At 34.0% G+C, this 27,401-nt stretch overlaps 1 protein-coding gene across 6 annotated transcripts in view; it reads left to right on the top strand.

Moving 5' to 3' along the window:
• Window positions 1-27,401, top strand: part of NAALADL2 (N-acetylated alpha-linked acidic dipeptidase like 2) — a 1,182,199-nt gene that overhangs the window by 945,363 nt on the left and 209,435 nt on the right. For all 6 annotated transcript variants that reach the window (XM_066241017.1, XM_066241013.1, XM_066241011.1 and 3 more), the window contains one exon: window positions 24,414-24,509. In XM_066241017.1, coding sequence (XP_066097114.1) covers window positions 24,414-24,509 — 96 coding nt within the window. The remainder of the gene's footprint in view (window positions 1-24,413; window positions 24,510-27,401) is intronic.

Below are 27,401 nucleotides of genomic sequence, written 5' to 3'. Positions count from 1 at the left end.
GCTAAAATATTCATCATTGAAGAATAAATTGCAAAATGTCTTACTGCTGCAATCACTGCCCATTTACTGAGTGTCCTCCTGTAAAAGCAAAGCATTGTGATGCAACAGCTGGCTCTGCTGCTTTGAATCCCAGCTCTGCCTTCAGATACATGAATGGACTGTGTTGAATTTGCTCCTAATCTTCATTACAATTTGGCTCTACCTAAGACAAATAGAATAGTGCAGAGAAAACCTCACATACTTCCATTTCTTTTTCTTTGTTTTATTTTTTTAGCTCAAATGTCAGAGAAGAGCAAAGCAATTTCAGGTCACTACTTGCTTTCTCTGTAAACAACAAGTAGGTGGGCAGGGAGGCTGAAATTTCAGCAGCATGTCTGGCTTTCTGTGGTGATTTTGCTGGGTCAGTGCATATCCTTAACACAAAATTTAACAAGCTATTGAGTTGTTTATGTTGTGTTTTTGAAATGTCTTTCATGCCACACCAAATGAGGAGAAAAGAGAAGAAGACCACAAAAGCTCTTGAATTGCAGCTCACTCAATGAATATAAAAAGAAATTACACAGAGGAGAGGAAGCAGGTGTATTGTGAAGTTTGGCTGCTTTTATGAGCATGTGGAAAATTTTGACTTTAAGCCAAATATGTTTTAGAAGACAGTTTCACAAAATCTTAGGTTATATATTTTTTCAAGTGTTGAGAAAATGGAAAGCAAATAATAGTACAAAGAGAAAAAGTCATATATAATCTTATATCCATTGATTAAATTTATTGTATTTTTCTCATAAGTTTTCTCATTATTTTACATAGATGATAGTATGTATTTCATTTATAATTTCAGTTTCTCTCTGCTATAGTAAAGCGTTTTTGTCATTGTTAAGAATTTTTGACCCTGGCTGGTTGGCTCAGTGGTGGAGCATCAGCGCAGTGTGTGGATGTCCCAGGTTTGATTCCTAGTCAGGGCACACAGAAGAAACACCCATCCGCTTCTCCAGCTCTCCTGCTCTCTCTTCTCTTGCTTTCTCTGTCTCTCCTCTCTTGTAGCCATGGCTTGATTAGAGCTAATTGGCTCCATTTGCTGAGGATGGCTCCATGGCCTCCGCCTCAGGCGCTAAAAAATGGCTTATGCTACCACAGAGCAAGGACCCCAGGTGAGCAGAGCATCATTCCTAGTGGGCTTGCCAGGTGAATCCCAGTCAGGGCGCATATGGGAGTCTGTCTCTGCCTCCCCATCCTCTCACTAAAAAAAAAAAAAAAAATTCTCCCATGCAGTATTTGAGATGGAATCACATTTGTGCTCTTCTTAATAAGTTCATATATATATACACACACACACACACCAAAATAGAATCCCATTTCTATTTTGTAAGTAATGGCAAGAGAGTCTATAGGAATAAAGGTAGGAAAAGGAGTTCAATATATTTACTAGTTTTTATTATGTGTTTTTTCCAAGAGTAAGTAAAAGTAGATTGAAATGCTATAAAATCAGGTAACAGCTACCATGTTAAAATTTGTTATAAACAAGCATCAATTAGCCTAACCAGGTGATGGTGCAGTGGATAGAACATAGGACTGGGACATGGAGGACCCATGTTTGAAACCCCAACGTCACTGGCTTGAGCACCGGCTCTCCAGCTTGAGGGCAGGGTCACTGGCTTGAGCGTGGGATCATAGACATGACCCCACGTTGCTGGCTTGAAACCTAAGGTCGCTGGCTTGAATCCAAGGTCACTGACTTGAGCAAGGGATCACTTGCTTTACTGTAACACCCCAGTCAAGGCACATATGAGAAAGCAATCAGTGAAAAAATAAGTAGCTGCAACGAAGAATTGACGCTTCTCGTCTCTTTCCCTTCCTGTCTGTCTGTCATCAGCTGTCCCTCTCTCTGACTCCTCTCTGTCACTGTCAAAAAACCACCAAACCTCAGATTATGCCTTTCTTCTCCATAATACCTCCAAAAGGGGGATGAGGTTGGCTCCTAATAATAGGGATTCTGTTAAAAGGTGTCTTTTAAGGTCAATCTTATGATTCTAATTTGTTATAGATGGGGTCCAGGATTAGTGATTTTTAGAAAGGCTTTCTAGGTGATTCTAATATTCAAACAGAATTAAGAAGTAATGATTAGAATCAGAGGAACAGATGATTTGTATGTGTAGGGGGCAGGAGGAGGGAATGCCAAATCTAAAATCTGAAACCTTTATAATTTAAGGGAAGATAGGTGTCCCACATTAATTTGGAAACTAAAGTGCAATCATGTTAAGAATTTTGCTAAGGTCACTGTGTCAGTGATGAAGCCTGGATTAGAATCCTGTCTTTTAATTTCTAATGCTGCCTGAATGTACATTCTCCTGTATGTTATTTTTCATAGATAACATCAGTGGTTATTTTGTTGTTGTTTTCCATTTAATGGAAGATAATTTGCAATTTCAGACCATGGGTTATGAGCTAATTAATTTAAAAATATTCTTCTTATTAAAATATTTTTTCTCTTATCCCTTAAAAAATGTGTTGGTTTTCTTTTTCCTAAACCTATATTTCCTATGTATTTTTTTTCAAAATATCAGAATGCAGAACTTATTACAAGCAGTTTACTTGCAAAATGAGTCCCTTTGGCTAGTGCTTTGTTTATTGAAAAGGAAATCCATTCCATAAAGAGACAGAGAGCCTGCAGTGCAGACACAAAAAGCATTTCGGTCTGCTTTTCTTTTCATCTTCTCTCCCAGTGCTTCCTTCTCCTTCATGCTTCCACAGACTGCAGACCCCTTGCCTGCAAAATCAGACAATCCTTCAAGCATTTTTACAGCACTTGTGTAGGCGTGTGAAACTTGTCTTTTAAGTAAATCTTTTAAACACTGGTTGGTTTTATAATATAGGTTTTCTAATGGCTTGAATTCATAGGAATTCTAATGATCTTTTATTTTTCATCATAAATTAATGAATGTCTGTTCTATGCAAATTTTAAAATACTTCCAGGGTGGCATCAAAGTAAAAAATAACAAACATTAACATTTTGCCTTTATACTTAGATTTTGTTGATATCATTGACTCTTATTACTTTTAAAATATTTACAAGTTAAAATAAATGCTGACATACACCAATATCCTCTGATATTACCCTAATACATACTTACAAAAAGATAATCCAGGCCTGACCTGTGGTGGCGCAGTGGATAAAGCGTCGACCTGGAATGCTGAGGTCACCGGTTCGAAACCCTGGGCTTGCCTGGTCAAGGCACATATGGGAGTTGATGCTTCCTGCTCCTCCCCCTGTTCTCTCTATCTCTTTCCTCTCTCTCTAATAAAAATGAATAAATAAACTCTAAAAAAAAAAGTAAATAAATAAAAAATTAAAAAAAAAAAAAAAAAAAAAAAAAAAAAAGATAATCCAAATAACCCCAGCCCCTTGTGACTTGGTTCTTTTCAGTAGCGGCCATTGTTTGTACTAACCTATTTTTCTGTGTTGAGCCAGTTTACCTTTGGACAATATACATATTTTGATGGTTACTAATTAGGATAGAAATAAAGATCCAGAAGAAAGTATTTTCAGTGATAAGCCTATTCGCTTACATGGGGGATAAACCATGATTTGGGCCTCACTGTCACCATTATCAGAGCTAACAGAAAATATAACTCTATGTAGTTTGGGACATTGTGAGTAGTGAAGAGTGTGAAAAAAAAATGTTTCAAGGATTGTCACATAACTAAAGTCCTCCATTTAAAAATTAGATGATTCCAATAAAGGGTTCATGAGACAGATTTTCACTGAAGGAAGTTAAAATATGGAGATATGACATTAACTTTAATAAAGAAATAGAGTACATTACACACTGTCTCTCTTATCTTTGTACTTTTCACACATGTGTATATGAGTATTTATTGCTGTGTGTATGCTTCTTCCCCTCAAAGGGATACAGTTAACAATGAATATGTTGCAAAAGTTTATGTATCTACTATTCTCAGCCTTTTAAAAATCTTACTCAAGTGTGTGAATTTAGCTGTGGACAAAAATGTAGATGCTCTGCAGCATTGCTGAGAGAAAATTTACTTACAAATTTCTTCCGTCTTCCACCTGCCTTTCTTCTGCAAGCCTGTAGGCACTTCATGTTGTGAATGACTAGTTTTTATGGGAAGTTTTTAAAAGTAACCCAGTGATATGTAAGGACAGCACCGTGATGGAAACAGTGCTTTCCTCGGAATCAGACCTTTCACTGACCTTCTTACGCTACAGCTTCTTCTGATGTAAAGAGAGGAACTCATATAATTATAATTCTTAATCTCCAGTTCTGGAATAAAAATGAAAAGTTTAAGTTATGGAGCTGAAAAATAATTTCTAAATATTGCTAATAAATTTATATTTGTTGAGATTTTACTATTACTCATTTATCCATGTAAGAACATAACCATACATCGCCTCATTTATTTCTAAAATAGGAAAACAGAGAAGATAATTTGACAAAGGCAGATTTTTTTATTAGCTTTCCCTCATTCTTAGTAAATTAAAAAGTGAGAATTACTAGAATTACTCTGCAAAGAACATAGAAATTGATGGCATGTCATTATAGAAGAGGGGTGATTACATGGATAAAGACAAAAATAATCATTGTTGAACTGGATTACATATTTTGTACATTACTGAATGAAGCTATATAAAGAAAATTATGTTACTGCAGTTAGACTAACATAAGAAAAGAGCTTTATTTTGTAGAAAATGATCTATGATAACTTGTAAATATATTTCATCTTTACATTCTGATGTTAATAGTATGCATTATTGAACTGCAATCATAAAAACATTTTGAAAATTTTAAAATCAAATATGGATTCTTTCATAGTTGTAAGTGCTTTCTTAAGTGTCTTTTCCAGCATATACTCATAAAAACTATAAAAATAATACTTATTTTCTACTTTATAACCACATGTGGCCAAGACATAATTTATAAAAGCAGTAAATATACGTGGCTATGAGTTTCTGTTCTATATTTTAGAGTGAGTTTATGTACACTAACTATTTTGAACAAAACATTTCAGGTACTATCCCCATGAAAAAATTATAGAATGTTAGAACTGAGATGCCACCGATAGAATGCAAAGAAACTTCCCACTCCCTGTTTGAAACCTTACAGATGTCTCCTGATTATCTTCAAAATTAAGTTCAAATCTCTTGGTGGTGTATTTAAATTATAAATGACCATTCCTTACTTTATTTCCTTGCCACTGTTCAATGTGAACATTTTCTTAACTTGTTAACACCAAACCCAGAGTGTCTAGCCACAGAACAAGGAGTTTTTCAACTGTCTTTTGCTTGAAATATGCTAACTTCCTTTCTTCCTGACTATATCTTACCTTTCAAAATTAATCCCAGAAAGCGTATTTTTCAGGATGCGTTCCCTGACTCTTCAATCCATTATATGAGATTAGCATCCTGTGATTGCCTCTTTTATCATTAACTTTAAGTAAAGCTTATATCTTCATAAATGCATGAACAAACATGAAAATATTTATATAACAATATACATGTACATGCAAATCCACTGTTACTGAATACATGTATGTGTATATATATCTTTCAGAACTATGTGCTTAAATGAATTTTATTTTTTATTTGTCTTTATTTCTCTACACACAAACATACACATACATTTATACACATTTCTGTGTATTTATAGTTTCATAACATTCTTTTCTCGTTTGTCTGCTTCTCGGTGTCAGACACTTCTTCATGCATGGATAAGTGATAACTTGTAGCTTAATAAACATTTAATTAACTGCTACAGATGGAGGGAGAAAGGATGAAAATATTAAAGACATTTACCCATGGAAACAGTTAGCTATGATGATTTAGTCACACATTGTAAGCCCATGTCTTCCTGCTTACTGCTCTTATATTATTATTTGCTATTTTAATCTTCCAATGATGCTATAAAATTCTCTAAAATATTCTGGATATTCTTTAACAATAATAAAGACACCTTTTCCCTTTTTAAAATGGAATTATGTAATATATGATTCTGATAAAGACTCAAACATATTAAGTTCAAATAAGCATGTATTCATGTATTTTAAAGCATACTAACCACTGGGAATATAGAGTTTTTAAAATCCATTTATATGAAAGTAATGTGTTAGCATTTATTGAGCAACTGCTATGTGCTAGCTACTTATTCCATTTGCTTATGTATTATCTCATTTAATTATACTGAGTAATAACATAATTATTAATATAGATATTAAAATGTATCATTAATACATAAATATAATAATAATACACAATACTAATAGTACATGATATCAAGGTTCCAATAACACATATAAGAAACTGGATGCCAGGGAGCTAAAGTGCATGTTCAAAGTCACCAGAGTAAACTGCAGAGTCAGAATTCAAACCAAAATATAAAAATCTTATTTACCTTAGTGTACCATGCTACCTATATTGAAAGATTGGTGAGAATTACTGCCACTCTTTAGATTAGGATAGTTTATCAAATTCCAGTGGAATAACAATAATTGTAGAGCATGATTTAATAACTTTGATTAAGACACTTCCCCAGTGACAGGATGACCAAAAATAAAATTAAATTTGAGTATTTAATGTTCTTAAAAATACATTATAGGCCTGACCTGTGGTGGCGCAGTGGATAAAGTGTCAACCTGGAAATGCTGAGGTTGCCGGTTCAAAACCCTGGGCTTGCCTGGTCAAGGCACATATGGGAGTTGATGCTTTCTGCTCCTCCCCCCTTCTCTCTCTCTCTCTCTCTCTCCCTTCTCTATAATGAATAAATAAAATCTTTAAAAAAATACATTATAAATGTGAATTTTGCTAAGTTAGTAATAAATATGATTTGAGAGAGATTAAGTCATTCCAAAAATGTTGGACATACATTTTTTAACAACCCAGTTTTTGCCCCTTTTTCAATCTGCATCTTCTTTCAGTTGATTCATAAATCAATTAACTACCATCGAGTGACCTGAGGGCAGCAGGAAATTGGGTCCAAATTAAAAAGAGAAAAGAAGCAATTTGTTATAAATCTGAAAGTTTAATGTTTAATCGAAATTTAATCAGAAGTGACCCATTGTTTGAAAAGTAGAACATCAATGTCTTTTTAATTTTACTGTCTTTAAATGAGGACTCAGGAAAATTGAGATAACTTATTATTTTCAAAAAAATTAAGAAAAGGTGCTATTAGAAATCAACTAAAAACATATTTATTATATTTTAATTTACCAAGGAAATAATCTATTCTGTATTGGAAGCTGGATAATTTTTTGAAATTGAGCTTAGTATAGTCTTTAGAGCCCTTTATCAAGAGGTAAATATAACCATACATGTTTATCTACTGAAGCTTCTTTTCTTTAAAACCTATTTATTCAATTAAATGAGATTTTTGCTTTAGTGAATTGCAGAATTAATTTGGTGTCTTTATTGATTTCCAAATGAATAAATAGAATGAATGGTTAAATGAATGCATTTAAGCTAAAGGAAAACATTGCCCCAAACTAAAGATATTCCAAAAATTATTTTCAGTCTTTGAAATTAAATCTATCAGTGCTCCTTGGATACACAGGGAAATAAAGACTTATTTAGCCTTTAGTAACTAGAAGTAACAAGAATGGAAATACAAAATTTGCCTAGGGATATCTGGCTGGATTAATGTGAAGTCATTCACATGTTGTTAAATGAAATGTCAATGGAGTGTGCTATAAGAAGGGAAATGGAGGAGGATTGGGAGGGATTTAAACTAATCATTTATAGAATTGTGCTCCTCTGAATTCTCCACAGTTTTACCTACATTGAGCTTAGTATTTGACAAAAAAGATTATAAAATAATAATGAGTCACACAATGGATGGTAAAGCTTCAGATATGCTAATGTTCCAGGTTTTATTTCCTTAGGTGTTTTCAACCAGATTTTGAAACAGGAGGTCATGACTATCAAGGTAATCTCTTCCCATTTCTAGTATAAGCACTTTGAAGGAATACATCTCTCTCAGGATTGGAATAATGAATGTTCTTCTTTACCTGATGTTTAGAGTCTATTACCCTTAACTTCAAGACCTTTAAACCCCTCATTTCTTTCACAGTTGTTTAAATATAGCCCCTAGAAAAGTCTGGCTGACTGTTCCACAGAAAACTAATAGGCTCTGACCTCAGAAATGTTGTTTCTAAATAGACTAGAGACCTAAACAGAGAGATCACATTTTATGAGAGACCACATTAAAGTTTGGATTCTTCATTATTGAGAAAAGTTCTTTCCTTCCCAGACATGAAAATACTTATTTTTCTTTTTCTACCTTGCAAATTTATTTGTGTAAAGCCTGCATTTTCAACGACATATGAATGATAGTTGTGTGACGATGCCATTGGGTGCTGCTCTCTCCTTGCTCCCATGTGCAGCCAGTATGCAACTAGAGCTGAACCAGTTATAACTGAAATGTTTTAGTCAAGTTAGTAAATAGCTGTTGCTGGAGCCTCATGAGTGTCCTTCCTTCATTCATAGTGGCTTCTCCTGGAACCTCCTCCAGGACTCCAGCTCATTGACTGTGACATAATTTATAATCAACTATTGTTGTATCTGATATATAAGAGAACATCTCTCTTTCTCTCTCTCTCTCTTTGTGTGTGTGTGTGTGTGTGTGTGTGTATGTGTGTGTGTATTTTTCTGAAGTGAGAAGCAGGGAGGCAAAAAGACACTAGACTCCTGCATGCGCCCGACAGGGATCCACCTGGCATGTCCACTAGGGGGCAATGCTCAGCACATCTGGGGCATAGCTCTATTGCAACCCAAGTCATAGTGCCTGAGGCAGAGGTCACGGAGCCATCATCAGTGCCAAGTTTGCTCCAAAGGAGCCTTGGCTGTGGGAAGGGAAGAAAGAGATTGAGAGAAAGTAGAGGGGAAGGGTGGTGAAACAGATGGGCGCTTTTCCTGTGTGCCCTGACAGGGAATATAACCCAGGACTTCCACAAACCTGGCCGACACTCTACTGCTGAGCTAGCCGGCCAAGGCCCAGAACATCTATCTCTTAAAAGAAAGGAAGAGACTTGGAAAGATTACTCAGCAAACCAGTCAATGACTTGAGGTTATTATGGTAGTGCCTCCTTTATTTCACAATTATTTAAACTTCATATTAAAATAGAGATAACATTTCTGTTGCTTAACACAGTATTAAGGATTAACACTATTTTGGGGAGTTTTAGTTTCATATATTCTGTTTTAAAACTAAAATATGATAGAGTAGTGCATAGATTTAAACTACATAAGAAGAGATGACGTTTCAGACTAAGACATTTAGGGCAAGCAAAGATTTAAATTACAACATTATAAACAGTTGTGCATTTCATTCATATGTGAAATACTTTTGAGGTGAAAATGCAAAAACTTCCAAAAATGTATAAGTCAATACTACATTATAATTTATAAGCAGTATGTTATAGACAGTGAATTTTATAATGGTTTAAAACACTGATACTGCTTGGTTCATTTTCCAGCTTTCATGCTTGAAACAAGATACTTAAACTCTACAGCCTGTCTCCCACACCCCCTGCAAACTATAAGTGAGCAAACATATATATCATATTTGCAAATTTATTTGACCTACAATATGAAAATCAAATACTAATCAAATAATATGTTGATATAAAAAGTTGACTTTAGAATATAGAATGTAACTAACAAAAGGACATTTTATAATGGTAACAAAATAATTTTCTAGAATAAATAAAAATCCAGAATGTATATGCATGTAATAAAAATCTAGATAAAATTTAAAAAATAAGATAAATTCTCTGTGTCTTAATTTCTTCATCTATAAAGTAGGATAATACTATCTAATTCATATGATTTTTATAAGCATTACTTAAGCTAAGATTTTTAGTATGTCTTTATTAGCATTCAGTGTTATTTTTTATAATACATAAAATATTCTTTCAATTCATATTATAGAGCCCAAGAATTGACCTTATTGCCTATCCTTTAGGACTATCTATATATAATTTCTATACTTTAGAGAATATCTATACATAAATATGTTTTTTGCTCATCAGTGATTATCAAGTACACTCTATCAATAGCTCCACATTCCTCCTAATACTTTTCCTACACAGAATAGGCATGTGAAAATCAATAGATTATTTAATATTTACTTCAAATTGTACTTGGGTTAACAATATTTGGAACTCTGGCTTAAATTACAAGACATCTTTTATGATAAGATTATATTTAACTGTTCAGGCTATTATGATGTTCTTCTAAGTAATATTTAGCATATATATTTAAAACTGTGTTACACCTCCTACTAATCAGACATTATCTTGAAATTTTGCTGTACGTATATGTATTCCTTACGTAGTAGTTTTTCAAGTAAGTAGTTTAGTTATATTTTACTGTCTTGAAGTTATGAAAGTGCCTATTCTTAGGCTGCATTTCTACAGTATAGTAATGTACCACTTAATGATGGCGAAAAGCATTCTGAGAGATGTGTCATTAGGTAGTTTGATCCTATGAACACTGTAGAGTACATTTGCACAAACCTAGGTGGTATAACTTACTACATACCTAGGTTGTGTGATATAGGCTATTGATCCTAGAATACAGACCTGTACAGCACGTTACTGTACAAAATAACATGAGAAGAAATCAAACACAAGAGAAATGATGCAATCAAGAGATGAGATAAACAGGAGATGCATGAGGCTGCTTATTGCCCATTTAACACAGTTAATATTGTTTTATATTAAACTTTTTTTTACCATAGAAAAAGTTCACTCTAAAATAATGATAAAAAGTATAGTATAGTAAATACATAAACTAGCAACATTGTTGTTTATTATTATTACTAAGTATTATATACTGTATATAATTATATGTTCTATACTGTTTTAGGACTGGTAGTGAAGTAGGTTTGTTTACACCAGCATTATCCTATTGTGCTGTAACATTAAAACACCTATGGCATCACTAGAAGATAGGACTTTTCAGCTTAATTATGATCTCTGGGGCTACCATCATATAAGCGGTCTATCCTTGACCAAAACATGTGGTACATTACTGTAGAAGAATTATTCAACTGGCAAAGATGACATTTCAGTTGTGACAGAAAATATTCGACCATGGAAAACTTGAACAAATGCACTGAAAATCAATCTTTTTATCTCTGAAACCAGTGATATATAATAAAAGAGCCTAAAGGATTTAATTAGACTTCTCAGACTTTAAAATTTTTTGAGGACAAATGAAATGAATCAAAAGAAAAATACTGAGACTGACATAGTATGCCGAGTTTTCCATTTAAGACAAAACAAATAAAAAACAAAAACTGCTATCTACTTTCAACTCATTTTATATTAAATAAAAATATGTTTTAATATTAAAAGACAGAAAAAGAACTCTATTTTAGAAAAAAATACAGTTCTTTAATTAGAATGTAGTTAATTTTATGAAAAAATAACTTTCTGCAACATTCTTTATCACATTTTGTTATGAGCTAGAATACAGCACCACTCTGGACTGGCATTTAATGAATAAGAGATTAAATGATAGTGAGTGAGTCACATACTTGGATTAAAACCTTGCCAATGAGCAAATGTGTTTCCTTAGACAAATTTCTTCATCCTTCTGAGGCTCAGTGTTCATTGTCAAATTTGAGACAATAACCTTCCTGACAGAGTTGCTATATAGATTAATAGTTGTATACATTATTTTAAGAGTTGTATATATATTCATTCATTAAATTCTTAGATAATTTTATGAGAGGTAAAATTATTGTACTCATTTTGCAGATAAGAAAGCTGAAGAGGCCTGACCTGTGGTGGCGCAGTGGATAAAGCATCGACCTGGAAATGCTGAGGTCGCCGGTTCGAAACCCTGGGCTTGCCTGGTCAAGGCACATATGGGAGTTGATGCTTCCAGCTCCTCCCCCCTGTCTCCCTCTCCTCTCTCTCTCTCTCTCTCTCTCTCTCTCCTCTCTAAAATGAATAAATAAAATAAAAATTAAAAAAAATACAAAGAAAGCTGAAGAGCAGGAAATTAGGTCACTAGACAGTTATCAAGTAGTCAATAAATATTGTTAAACATGCAATAATATTTATTAATAGTATGTATTTATTATATGTATTTACTAAAGAAGTATTCTTGATTATTTTTCTTAGGCAAATATTACATATTTTATATTTATTGCATAAATAGTATAACAGTCCATGTAATATAAATGTATTTATATACTTAACATAAGAAATACTTCAGATTCAAAATATATAACCATTTCAAATATACTAGCTTTTTAAAATTATTGTAGTTATTTACTCATTTAGTCATACATTTATATTATTAATAAGAACATTGTTATTATTATTACTATTGTTATTGAAGCACTAATACCAACAAGTTTTTATTATCTATAGTTATTTATATTATCCTGAAAACAAGCATGAGGTTTCATTTTTTAATTTTTTTTAGTGGGAGATACAGAGGGGACAGACAGACAGGAAGAGGGAGAGATGAGAAGCATCAATTCTTCATTGAGGCACCTTAGTTGTTCATTGACTGCTTTCTCATATGTGCCTTGACCAGGGGACTCCAGCTGAGCCAGTGACCCCTTACTCAAGCCAGCAACCCACACTCAAGCTAGTGACCTCAATGTTTTGAATGTGGGTCCTCTGTATCCCCAGCCGATCTTCTATCCACTGTGCCACTGCCTAGTCAGGCCAAGCATGAGGTTTCTTAAGCGGAGATCAAAGTTATTATTTCCAGCAGCAACTTAATGGTTTCCCTATGTCCCATTCTCTTCTCCTTCTGGGATGAAGCAATAAGAACCAGAGAGATGGCTTCTACACTCTAACAAAGTACAGGAACCTGATAATACAAATGGGGGGCATTATTTACACAGTGCCCCCCTACTCTCCTAAGTGAGGGAGAGAAACTTAATTTTCCTAAGGTAAACAAGTCCTTCTTAGAAAAGGAAGGGATGGTCTTACCCTTTGGAATAAATTGATATATATATGTTATGTAATGTTCTGAATGTCATGTAATGGTATGTTTCCAGGATACTGGGTTTTATGCCCCTTTTAATTAAAAACATACCTCCAATGAGAGTAAATCTCTCCAGCTTTCTATGCTATCTATTCAGTCATTTTAACTTCCAAGGTGATATTCTATACAGGGTCCTCTAAAATTTGCTCAGAGAATCTTAACCATACAGAAATACATAAGCATTCATTTCCTGACACTACAGAGCTACTAGGCATTCACAGCTACAAAATGACAGCTACAAAAATCAGTATTATTGAACTCATAGTTATCTAGATACACTTTGTTTTAGTTTTTAGTATTTTTCCTGCAGAGAAAGCTTTAAGATTTTTATTTTAATTTGCAGTTTCAGGAGAATTAAAATATGAGGAGCTTATATGTAATGCATTCATTTTATAAATCCCTAATATTTTATGATATTATTTAGTAATGAACCATTGTTGAATTGATAAAATATTATTTTTTGAAATTACTTATATTCTTTACTTCTCTTTCCTGTGGATACCAAGAATCACTCCTTGAGTTTACTAATAAAAGACATTTATTAATAATACTCATTTAGCTTACTTAGCCTTGAAAAGTGTAGTTACTGGAAAAGGAAGTAAAAGCTCTCTTTATTAAACAACTATCACACAACAGCTCATCAATCAGTGATTTATGTATAGAACTATATCATGGACTTTTATTCCTTAAAGCAATCTTTATTATATCCAGTGTAGTTTCACAAGCTTGAATACTTCATATTTTTGTCTTGCTATTTTTACAGTGTTCATGTATTATCTAAATCTGATTGCTGATCTTAGCATTTGAGATGCAAGGTTGTGGAGTGTTAAATAGCGGCAGGTGGGAGATAAAGATTTGAGTTCTAATTCAAACTATACTACTTACTAGCAGAATCTAGTCAGACAATGTCTTGAATCTTAGTCTGTTCATCCATAAAATGAGGATAACAATAATACCACTTTACTGATCTTATATGTCAAGGATATCATAAAATATTCTATTTAAGCAACACAAAAAAGTTTAAAATGCTAAATATTTTTATAACAGAATTTACCAAAACTCACATTAAACAAAAGCCAACCTGAGTTTTATTAAAATGACAGTAATGCCCTTTATCTAAGAAGCTTGTTTTCTTTTAATTTATATGGAATACATTAAACAAATCTTAAGTTAGATAGGTTTTTGAAAAATGTATACCTCTATAAACACCTTACAAAACTAGAAAATACTTTTAATTTGTAGCTAATCCACAACTGCTTAATTAGAACAGCTTTCATTTCTGTCTAATCTTGAGATTATTTTACAAATGTAAAATCAACCAATTGTATAGTTATTCTTGAAAACAAGAGAAGCAAGAATAGAGTCTGAATTATAATTGAAATCTTGCTGTCTATTGTGCTGATTTATCTCCACGGGCAAGGGAAATAAAGGACAGGATGAACAAATGAGACTATATCAAACTAAAAAGCTTTTGCACAGCTAAAGACAATATGAACAAAGTAAAAAGACAAACCACACAATGGAAGAACATATTCGACAATATGTCTGATAAGGGGTTAATAACCAAAATTTATGAAGAACTTGTAAAACTCAACACCAGGAAGATAAACAACCCAATCAAAAAATGGACAAAAGAAATGAATAGACACTTCTCCAAAGAGGACATACAAATGGCCAATATGCAGATGAAAAAATGATCAACATCACTAATCATTAAAGAAATGCAAATTAAAACCACAATGAGATACCACCTCACACCTGTCAGAATGGCGCTTATCAACAAAACAACACAGAATAAGTGCTGGCGAGGGTGTGGAGAAAAGGGAACCCTCCTGCACTGCTGGTGGGAATGCAGACTGGTGAAGCCACTGTGGAAAATAGTATGAAGATTCCTCAAAAAATTAAAAATGGAACTGCCTTTTGACCCAGCCATCCCACTTTTAGAAATATGTCCTAAGAGTACCAAATTACTGATTCAAGAAAAGATATGCACCCCCATGTTTATTGCAGCATTGTTTACAATAGGCAATATCTGGAAACAGCCCAAGTGTCCATCAGAGGATAAGTGGATTAAAAAGCAGTGGTACATATATGCAATAGAATACTACACAGCTGTGAAAAAGAAGAAAATCTTACCTTTTGCGACAACATAAATGGACCTGGAAACTATTATGTTAAGTGAAATAAGCCAGACAGAGAAAGAAAAATATATGACCTCACTCATTTGAGAAATCCAATGAACAATGTGAACTGAGAAACAGAATAGAGGCAGAGGTGGTATCAAAGGGACCAGAGGGAAAGAAGTCATAGGAAAAGGGGATAAGAGGATGGGATTAGAGAAGGGAAAGATATTGGTGAAATTATGTATACATAACACAGCATTATAGAGAGCAGGAAATCAAATCCTGGAGCGAAAGGAGGAGGGTGTTGGGTAGAGGGGGACAAGGGGGATGTTGAGAGGAACATGGGGGTGGGGGTGATGTATTCAGTGGGACACATTAATCTATGTAAACATAATAAAATAAAATCAATTTAAAAAAGAATGTTCTAGGCTTTAGGAGATGAAGACATGGTGATTCTACTATATTGAGTGGTGGTCCCCAAAGTGTATGTCCCTGGAACCTGTAAATGTGGCCTTTTATGAAAAAAGAATTTGTCCAGATGTAACTAAATTATATAGATTTGAAATTAGATCATCCAGGAGTACTTGGGTAGTCCCTAAATCCAATATATCAATGCAGAAGATGAGAACACAGAGGACAAGAGGATGTAATGACCGAGGCAGAAGTATGAGCTCTGCAGGCATAATTAAGGAATGGCTGGAGCCACCAGATGCCAGAAGAGACTAAGAATTTCAGGGAATGAGATTTTAGGAGGCTCAGAGCCACTTGTGAAAGATATAGGCAGCAGAATGCCTGGAGGCAATCAGCAGTTGGTTTTAGGAAAAAGTTGCCTATTTCTAAGACATCTTTCTGTCTTATAACTGACACATTTTTTCAGGAAGCATGTACTGTACGGTATTCAACTTCAGACAGCTCTGTTCAGAAGTGCCTAATATATATATTTTGTGATATATATATCACAAATATTAATTTTTTTTTCCTTCCTGATGTGAAAGCATGCTGCTTTGCTCTCTTGCACAGTGTTAGCGGTCTTAGCAAGTTAGTTACTCCTTTCTCTTCTTTTGCTGGAAACAAAACCTGAAAAATTCTCAAAGAAGTTTAAATGATATGATGTGAAAAGAGATGAGTTATTGCTTTATAACTCATTTATAGAGTTTATAGCAATTCTTCGCAGAGTTAATGTTTTGAGATGTTAGAAGTTGTAGGGTAGGGACTTTTGATCCAGTCATATCTTAAATCGACCTGTTAATATAATCGACCCTTGGGGGGTTCCTCCATGTAAGCCTGTTTATGCCAGGCCTTGTCAGATGTTATTATTCTTCCATTCACAATGGCAGCAAAAATATGGAGGCATTAACAAATATTACCCATTGTTTTACTGTATAGAACAGTTCATGTTTATTAAGAAAGCTTAATAGTTTATCATCTTTCATTGTTTGTTCCTTTGTTGCTGTAACTTAGCTTTCCCTGCTTTCTGATCTGTCTGGAAACTGTAATGAAAAAAAAAAAATCAAAATCAGAGGGAAAAGGTATTGGGAGACTGAGTGAAAAAGGTGAAGGGATTAAGAACCCCCCCACACAAAAATCATTATGCATACTCTTTCTAAGTTAAAGGAAATAGCAAAAAGTAAGTAAGAGGCAGCTTCTACATTGCACTGTGATTATAAGAATTGTAAGAAGCTTAAAGAACACCTAGATCAGTTCAAGTTTAGGTCTAACAAACCAGTGAACGCACCTCAAGAGAGAGCCAAGGTGAGGAGGCACTGGGCTCCAAAGGACATAACAATGATGGTCTGACCCAAAACACAGCTGAAGCTTCCTAAAGGAACCACTACTGGGCAGTCTGAGTTATAATATGGAGTTGGTAGGCTGATCCACCCCTCAAATCCCACAAGGCAGGGTGAAAATTAGACATCAGCTCATGAGGAAACACCTGCAAACAAGCATAATAAGATAAATTGTTATCAAAGTAGAAATAAACCTATAGTCTTAAATGCACTTTTAAAAAATCTGTAGGATTTATGTTTTGTGTTGGTGATGTCACTATGATACAAAAAGCTGCTGCTGAGCACATTAATGTAAAACTAACTAAAATTATGAGGTATGAAGGAGAGAAAAAAAACATAAACACAAACTACTTGACAAATTGTGGACAAGGCCCACTGGGGGTGAGGACGACGGAGACGCAGAGACCTGACTCCGGGGACCAGGTTCAGTGACACAGATCCGCTTTATTCAGGAAGTAAGCTAGCTTATATACATGGGTTCAGCCAATAGGGTGTTACAGCACGTTCTTCATAGCCAATGGCTGAAAAGATCAGGCAGCTGCGTGGTTGGCGCTAAGTCACTTCATTATAGTGGGCGAGCTCCCTCCCTGGGTGTGCCAGGAGGGTTCTGGGAGTTGGAGTGTTCTCACAGCATTGCATCAGCCACAGCTGCTAGGAATGTGCTCTGCGCTCTACCCACAACAAATGATGCATACTGTGTATTAACAGGTGAAACAGGCACAATTCAATAATTAAGAGATTAAAAAAAGAAAGATATGTAAAAAAGATTCATTTGAATAAAGTCTTAAATAGAAACACCAGGTCCTATGGTGGTATTATGTTGGCATGTAAGAACTTTAAGACCAAACCAACATCATAATTATTGGAATGATTCACATTTTTAAGACTTGTTAGCTCCAACTCAAAGTACTTTACTAGAAATGGCAAAATTTTTAAGAAATGTATACATAAACAGAGCTAATTTTTAGTATTGGCTTTCTGATAACTATTTTGTGACATTGTAAAAATTATTTAATCATTTAAATTTTCTATTTTTATTTTGTGTATTTGGGTTAAATTCTATTTCTATTTTTTTCCCTTTTTATTGAATATATTGGGGTTGATACTTATAAACAAAATTATACAGGTTTCAGGTGCACAATTATACAACACATCATCTGTATTCTACATGTTTGTTCACCACCCCAAGTCAAATCTCTGTCCCTCACCATTTATGCCCCATTCAATCCAACCTCCACACACTCCTACTTCCCCCCACCATCCATTTCTAATGTCTTATCCAGGTCTAAACTTAGGATACTAGATCAGTATGAATAGAACTAAAAAGGTGCTCTGAATATTTTTAATAAAGCCAATGCTGTGAACTTTCCTAGAACTTGAAAAATAATTGAAATGAAAAAAAAAAGTGAATTCAGATAATAATGTCCTAATATTGTTCCACATTTGACCCTTGGACTTTTATCATTCTATTCAAACTATAAATTACCACAGGTCTCTTTTTCACTTGTAATATGATGAGAATGTTATTTTTCAAAGATTATGTCTGTAATTACTTTTTTTTTCTTAGCCAAGCACATTATGAATGTCATTGCCTTTCAAAGCCTGCAAGTGTTTTAATTTCATTTATTGAATTTAAGTATTGATGTGTATATTCTCTGATTGTAGAAAGGAGAATATTACAATGAGGGAAGTGCACATGGGACCTTTTAGATTCAATTTTACTTAGTCTAAACAGGGAGTCTTTGATTAAATTCTTTAAATTGTACATTGTGTTTATGCTGCTTATGTAGAATAGACTAAGGCTTGGAGGGAATTTGGAATAAGAGGTGGGGAGAAATCATTCTTTCTTACTTAATTTAAAGCTATGAGGAACTTGGGCAGTAAGGAGGAGAAATGGCACAAGAATAAAAGAATAAAAGTTTGGAGTCAAATAAACCTGGGTTTGATTCCAGGCTCCACCACTTATTTATGGAATGTTCTTGCGCTAGTGTCTGAAATTCATTGTTTCTCAATTACCCCATTTGTAGAGAAGGTAGTAAAGGTATCCTGATTAAATTAGGTGATACATGTAGAGCACTTAGTGATTAGCCCAATACTATTATTATTTTATTTCAGGTTATGCTCATTAAGTGTCTACTATAAAGACAAGGCATGTGCAGAATCCTTTTGATTACTTCATACCCATTAAACCTACAAGAACTAAATATTTTAAATGATTATTTCTGAAAAAAAATATAAAGGGTATATTTTGATATGGTAATGAGTTGAAGTTTAGTCAACTCAGGGTAGTCTTAAAATGAATTATACTTGACCTTTGCAGTTTTTTTTTCTTTTCTTCAACCCTGTACATGCACTAACACTGTCTTCCACTACATCCTATCCTCATTTCAACATCTTTCTCTTCAACAGCTCATCTACTTGCAGATTTGTTTTCTGAGTAAATTTACTGAGCTATGATCCATTTATTTTCCCCAAGGTTTCTTATATTTTATTGATAAAATGCATTATCTTCAGGATGTTTTCTCTTATTTTAAAGCTGTAGCTATTGATATATCAATACTATCTAATAGATAACAAATATACTGATCTTTGAATTTTTAACTTTTTAAAGCTAGTGTTCACTTTTTCTAACTTCTCAACATAATCTTAATTTCTAGAGAGAATAATACAATTCACAGTTGATGTTTCACTTCTCCTCACATTTTCTCAACTGATTGTATTCTGTGTACTGTGAGATGAATCCATTGAGACCCGTGATGATAGACACTAGGAATCTCTGAAATACAATTTCCAATGGATGATTTTTCTTTAGTTGTCTTTTTTTTACTTCCTTTGAACATTGATTATCCATTCCCAGACATTCTCTATTTTTTTGACTCCCATGAAATTACACATGGTTCTTTTCATTTTCCTGATGATTTCATCTAGAATAACTTCCTGAATTTTGTTTTTATTTCTCAAGCTTTAATATCCATGCCATTAAGAGATCTTGTCAATCAGACATCTGTGCTACACAAGAAATTTTTAAGTGTACATGTAGTGTACTTTACATTTTAACTACCTTTTGCATGGTTCTTAAATTGTTGTTACATCTCCCGGCTAGAATTTGGTCTTTAATCATATTGGTCTTGAACAATATAGTCACTAATCTTCTGAGTAAACTTCATGCAGATGTTCCCAAAATACTTCACCTCAAATGTTGAAAATTTATTTTATTTCCTAAACCTTTATGGATTTCCATACTTTTTAAATTAATGAAATATACTTCTTCTCAGTTTATCAAATCTAGAAATACTTCCAATCTTGACTCCTTTTTAAGATTTTCACATCAAATTAATCACCAAGTACTACTAATGTTATTTCTTAAACATTTTTAAACTAATCTTTTCCTATCAATTTCTTTTACTGTGGCACTAGTGTAATCTCTCATTCTAACTGTAATTCTGCAATAGACATCTAAACTTTTTTTCATCATGTCTCTTAAATTTTCTCCACAAATGTGTGTGTGCTATCCTCAATATATATACTTGAAAATATTATGTGCTCTATTCAAATACCTCCAAAAACTTACTGTCACCTACAGCAATAGATTTAAAACTCTTCTTTTACAGCTGCATATTTTAAAAGAGAAATATCATATATAGAGTTCAATATACAAACATATATTTTTAGTGATTTAAATTTTAAATTATAATTTGTGATTATATAGAAAAGCAATTCCTGATAAGTGTGATAAAAATCAAACACCATCTACTATTATTGTAGTCCTTTTCTCCTTTCTGAGAACTTTTACATGCTTTGGTTCTTTGCTCGATCCTGACATGAACTCTGTGAAGTGAGAAGAACAGTTGAATTTTCATTTCAACTTTATGAATGATGATACTAATATTGAGAGATTAATGACTTACTCAAAGTTGTCTGATAACATTAGACTATTTTAATAAGAAAAGAATCCCAAGTCTTAAAAGGCTCATACTACAGTAAGAAAAACAGAAATGTAGCAAAAATTTAACATAATAAATGATGACTAAAAGTAAATGTAAAGTGACAATAGGAACTCTGACAAGAGAACAGTAAACTCTAATGCAGGGGTCCCCAAACTTTTTACACAGGGGGCCAGTTCACTGTCCCTCAGACCGTTGGAGGGCCGGACTATAAAAAAAAACTATGAACCAATCCCTATGCACACTGTACATATCTTATTTTAAAGTAAAAAAACAAAACGGGAACAGATACAATATTTAAAATAAAGAATAAGTAAATTTAAATCAACAAACTGACCAGTATTTCAATGGGAACTATGGGCCTGCTTTTGGCTAATGAGATAGATGGTCAATGTCCGGTTTCATATTTGTCACTGCTAGCCTTAACAAGTGCTTCTGGAACCGTGATGTGTGCGTCCTGTGTCACCGGAAGTAGTAATATACGTGAGCGACTCTGTGCTTTGTGGCGCACATCCTGTGCATCCGCATCCTGTGGCATGCTTTGTGGCATCTGCATCCTATGCTCCTCTCACTGACCACCAATGAAAGAGGTGCCCCTTCCGGAAGTGCAGTGGGGGTGGATAAATGGCCTCAGGGGGCCGCATGTGGCCCGTGGTTCGTAGTTTGGGGATCCCTGCTCTAATGGGTTGGTGAGGATCAAAGAGAGCAATTATAGAAAGAAACAGGGTCAACAGATGGGGAAAAAAACTTTTCCAGACAGAAAAAATGGCAAAAATAAAAGGACGGAGTTTGTAAAAGTAAGGGTGAGTTTAAGGTTTACTGAAAAACCTGCTGTGACAAAAGCAGACACTATATGGAAATAGTTTAAATTACTTTATGGGGAAGAAAATTATTTAAAGGTGAAAGACAAAAGATAGGTTGAGACTAGTATGGGACTAATGACTCTTTACTTTGGTCTATAGACAATAAAGAACATAGTTTTGATGAAAGTAATAAGTAACTGGACTATGACAATGAATAAGAACTTTTAGAGATTTGTGTAAACTTATAGAGTAGAGAGAAATTGGCTAGTACAGTTCTTTGTCACATAGAGTGAGAGAAATCAGAGTCAAGAATGGCATAAAATTTCACATTTTGGACAAAATATAGGTATTATGCTATCATTTGAGGTAAGAAATAAACATGTCAATGGGGTAATGCATGATTAAGGTTTGGAATGTAAATTAATCATTTTGAAGGATCTCATAGAAAAACAGAAATGATGAGCTAAAACCAGGGATCAAACCTAGAAATAAACATTTGAATCAATCAACATTGAAGTTGGCAGTTAAAGTCAAAGATATAGATAAAACCACATACAGAGTCTGTGAAAAGAAGACTAAGTGATGACTAACTAGAAATAGTAATTGCTTTAAAAAGGAAAAGAAATCCATTCACAGTTGGAGAATAATATACAAATGGAGAATCATGTGAGTCAAATAATGGATTTTAGGCAAAAGAATTAAAAGAAAGATATGCTAAATATTGTTAAATATTACAGAAGGGACATGTAAATTAGAGACAGGGAGGTGAATTTACACTAGGTCCTTGATAGACCAATCAGTATTTCTTCTGGAATATTCTTACTGTTGTCTTCAACTAGCAGACATACAGTATAAAGTTTTTGATATAATAAATTGAATTCCATGAGATTAAGGGCCATGTCGCATTTAATGCAGTACCTAGCTTGTGGTAATGAGTATTTTCTAAATAGTTAAACATGACACTAAAAATAAAAAATGGCATGGCAAGAGATAGCTGAAGGAGTAGGAGAAAGATGGGGATTGCCTTGGAGAATAAAGAACATATGGAAAACTTAATATTGTTCTGCTACTGAACAATTGAAAGTTCCATAAAAACCTCATTAATTATAACTTCCAACTTATATTTATATGGGATCATTTACTGTGAGGCTGGCTGATATTTTTACATTTGCACTACTTATGAAGTTTTGTTTTGCTAGGCAAATGAATAAGATAAAATTAATTTTAAAAGTTTAAAGCTATCTATGAAGCACATTTTTTAAGACTGCTAAACTTAATTATTAAATAGAAATGAATGCCACACACTATCCATGTTATGTTTTCACTGAAGTCAGTTCAAAAATATCTCTACTTGGAAAAATATATGTATCCAAATGCAAATTGTGCGCTTTTTCTCATATAATCATAGATAAGGTTTTTGGATTTCCTTTAGTTCAGCTTCCTACCTACTATAATCACCACCCTTCACTGCTACCCTCACCATCATCATTATGATATTTATTGTTTTTATTACAATCAATGCCATTAACATAATGTCTCCTATGTGTCCAGCGCTGGACAGTGAAAAACATCTTTGTGAAGTATATATTATTGTATAAATTTCTTAGATTTAGTAATTAATTATTTGGATATTAAGATGCTTAAGTTGACAATTATTAAGTGCCCTAAACCAAATTTTAACCTATTTTTATGTTGATTGACCAAAATACTTCCCAAACCTATGTCAATAAACAAGATGAAGTGTATTAGACCTGTTGCAGTAAGGAGTAATGCCACGGGACTGTGCTGGTTCACTAGCATTGCCGAGGAAGCGCCGTGGACTGAGTGACTCTGGCAACAGGAATTCAGTGTTTTGGCAGACCGAAGTGTGTCAGGGCTGGTTCCTCCTAAGGAGTATGGCATGGGATGTGTTCCGAGTTAAACTTCACGTCAAATGAGTTTCACAATGTTTACAATACCACCCATACTTTTGCCCAGGCCTTTCTTACTGGTAATCTTGTTGGCTAAAAACATCCCGTTCTATCAGACTTAAGAAAGAATATAATATATTAAAAAGAAAAGAGTTCCAGATGTGGGGTTTATTTTATTTGTTTATCTTTTAAATTTTGAAGTGAAAGTGCGTTTATTAGTAAAGTAATGAGATAGAAAGTGAGCTATTTCACAGAGCAACTCCTTCCTAGTAGGCTTTACCTCTTTTATTTTTAATTTTTCATTGACTTTATTAGGGACAGTGGTTAATAAAACTGTCCAGGTTTCAGGTGCACAGTTCTACAATATCTCATCTGTATGTTGCATTGTGTCTTCACCACCCCAAGTGGGTCTCCTCCATCGCCACCTATTCCCTCTCTACCCCCCTCCAACTCCCCCCACCTTCCTTCCCCTCCTGCAATCCCCACACTCTTGTCTGTAAGTTTGACATGGAAATTGTAGTCAAGGTATCTTATTCTACTTACAAACCTGCATTTTACAAAGGGGGGAGAATGGCAAACAGTGCTCTTTTTTGAGACAAAAAATATCATTTTTTATAAAGAGACAAATAATGTCAAAAGTTATAAATTTCTTTTTATTTTAATTTTAAAATAGTCTGTGCTTAGTTAATGAGAGCAGCAGAATGAAGTCCAACAATCAACAGAAACCTTAAAGTAATTTACAGTCTTTCTGAATCTTTAAAGAAAATCCAATAAACACTTGAAAAAGAAAATCAATGAAGAGTTTTAAATGTTTTATTCTGCTTTCCACAGGCTCCAAGTTTTCTCTCTGAGGCCCTTTTCCCTAAAGGTGTGATGAAAATTGAAGAAATGGATCCTCTTTTCAAACTTCATGAAACCATTACCAAGGTAGGAGAGAAATGCATTCATGAGCAAGTTGGGCAAGCTTTGTTCTTTTCTGTTGGTAGATGAAGGAAAGGAAAATAACAAATTTAGAGAAAGCTATTTTCTTTTTATTTATAGTATATACCAGGAAAAATTTTAAGTATCTTTTATTATTTTACCAAAGAATAATGATGATAAACAGCTCAATTAATATCATACAGATCAATAATTGAAGATTTGTTTTTAAAATCAATCATGAATACAATAATTAGCTTTTCTTCTTTATTTGACAGGAGATTTGTGCTATATCCTCAAGCACACTCCTGCATTTTAGATTAAGGAAAATACAAAGTGAGTCTTTGAATTTCTGTATCTTAAAAGTTTTCTTTCAATATTTAAGGCACTTGGTTGTTTGAGGTATTTCCTAGTTGCAGTAGAAAAAAAGGTTAAAAATAAAGTTAGACTGTGTTTAGAACAAGTTAAATTACTCTAAGATTGTCATACTAGTTTTTGCTATATAATTGTTTATATTATAGAGAAAGTTTATAATATGGAAAAAATTAAATTCTATAATATGGAACAAATAACTTTAATGTCGACATTATATACATTTTTACATTTACCAAGTAACTATTTTTTAAAATTTTTATTATTTTAATTTATTGTGTTTACATGGATTTAAGTGTCCCCCTGAATATAACTCTGTCACTGTCCACCCCTGTGTCCCTATTTATACCCCTTTGCACCCCTCCCCCAACTCCCTCCCCTCTTCCCTCTATAATTTACTGTCCTGTTATCTGTATCTTTGTGTTATGTATATATAATTTAACTCATCCCTTTAACTTCTCTGATCCCATCCCCTCATCCTCCTTCTCTCTGACTGACCCTGTGAGTCCCCGTGACCCTGCCTCTGTCTCTATTCCATTCCTCAGTTCACTATGTTCATTAGATTCCACATATATGTGAGATCAAATGATATTTTTCTTTCTCTGCCTGGTTTATTTCACTTAGCATAATAATCTCCAAGTCCATCTATACTGTTGCAAAAGGTAAGATTTCCTTCTTTTTTCACAGCTGCATAGTATTCCATTGTGTATATGTACCACAGCTTCTCAATCCACTTGTCCACTGACAGACACTTGGGTTGTTTCCAGATCTTGGCTATTGTAAACAATGTTGCAATAAACATGGGGATACATTTCTTCTTTTGAATCAGTGGTTTGGTATTCTTACAATATATTCCTAAAAGTGGGATAGCTGAGTCAAAAGGTAGTTCCATTTTTAATTTTTTGAGGAGACCCCATATGGTTTTTCACAGTGGCTGCACCAGTCTGCATTCCCACCAGCAGTGCAGGAGGGTTCCCTTTTCTCCACATCCTCGCCAGCACTTATAGTGTGTTGTTTTGTTAATGAACTATTTAAGCTACCATTTGTCGAATATTTGTTTAACTTGTCCTAACATGTCTTTTGGGGATAAAGTTTGTAGAGAATATTGACACTTCAAAACATTTAAAATAGACCCTGGCCAGTTGGCTCAGTGGTAGATCATTGGCCCAGCATGTGGAGGTCCCAGGTTCAATTCCAGGTCAGGTCACACAAGAGAAGTGCCCATCTGCTTCTACACCCTTCCCCTCTCCTTTCTCTTTATCTCTCACTTCCCCTCCCACAGCCAAGGTTCCATTGGAAAAAAGTTGCCCCAGGGGCTGAGGATGGCTCCATGGCCTCTGCCTCAGGCACTGGAATGGCTCCAGTTGCAATGGAGCAACACCCCAGATGGGCAGATCATCGCCCCCTAGTGAGCATGCTGGGCGGATCCTGGTTGGGCACATGCAGAAGTCTATTTTTCTGACTCCCCACATTTCATTTCAGAAAAATACAATAATAATAAATAAATAAACAAACAAACAAAAAAATAAATAATCCATATTTGCCCTGGACAGGTAGCAAGGGTGGGTAGAGTGCCATCCCCATAAACCAGCTTGCAGATTCAGTCTCTGGTTGAAACACATACAGTTAGCAACCAATGAATGAAAGAAGTGAAACCAAAATCAATGTTTCTCTCTCTCTCTTCCTCTCTCTCTTTCTCTCTTACTCTCTCTCTCTCTCTCAAATCAATAAATAAGTTTTTAATAACAATAATAATAATTATAAGCCCTGGCCTTATACGCTGCTCACAAAAATTAGGGGATACTTTATCACTTCATATTTATTTTGAAATGTCTCCTAAATTTTGTGAGCAGTATAGATCATTTGGTTAGAGAATCATCCCAAGTCCCTGTGGTTGCTGGTTTAATCACTGGTCAGGGCACATACAGGAACAAATCCATGTCCTTTCTCTCTCTTTTTCTCTCTCTCCCTCCTCCTTCCTTTCTCATTAAACTTAATAAATAAACACTAAAAATAATTAAATAATCCATATTTATATACACTTACTTGAAAGACTGACTATTCATTCTTAATCTTTCTAGTGAAATGTTACAAAGCTGATTTTTCTTCTTTAAAAGGAGAAAAATGTGATATAATGAACTGAACTCAAAGGGTAGCAACAGAGGAGCTCAAAATACAAACGCCAGAGTCCTAGTCTAGTCCTAACATTTAAAAGCTGTGTAAATTTTTTTTTTTTTTTACTTTCTAATAAGTGGTGTTTGGATCACATTTTACTTAAAATTCTCCTAAGCTCAAAATATCTGCATCTAAACTACATTTACTTTACAACCTATTCCAATTCTTTGGTTAAGTTTTCACATCTCCATCTTTTGACTAATATTATTTAGATTAGAGCAAGATAGAAGTGGCTCCATATTGACATTTTATTATTCAAAATTTTAGTTGCATTTCTGATATATGGAAAGATGATAGAAAGGTAGATCTATAGATGAATAGAGAGATAAGTAGAATAAGTACATATATGTATGT

The sequence above is a fragment of the Saccopteryx bilineata genome, chromosome 8 (genome assembly GCF_036850765.1).
Source record: "Saccopteryx bilineata isolate mSacBil1 chromosome 8, mSacBil1_pri_phased_curated, whole genome shotgun sequence".
Taxonomy (NCBI): Eukaryota; Metazoa; Chordata; class Mammalia; order Chiroptera; family Emballonuridae; genus Saccopteryx; species Saccopteryx bilineata.
The sequence above is the reverse complement of the archived record's forward strand: the minus strand, read 5'-3'. Positions and strand labels throughout refer to the sequence as shown.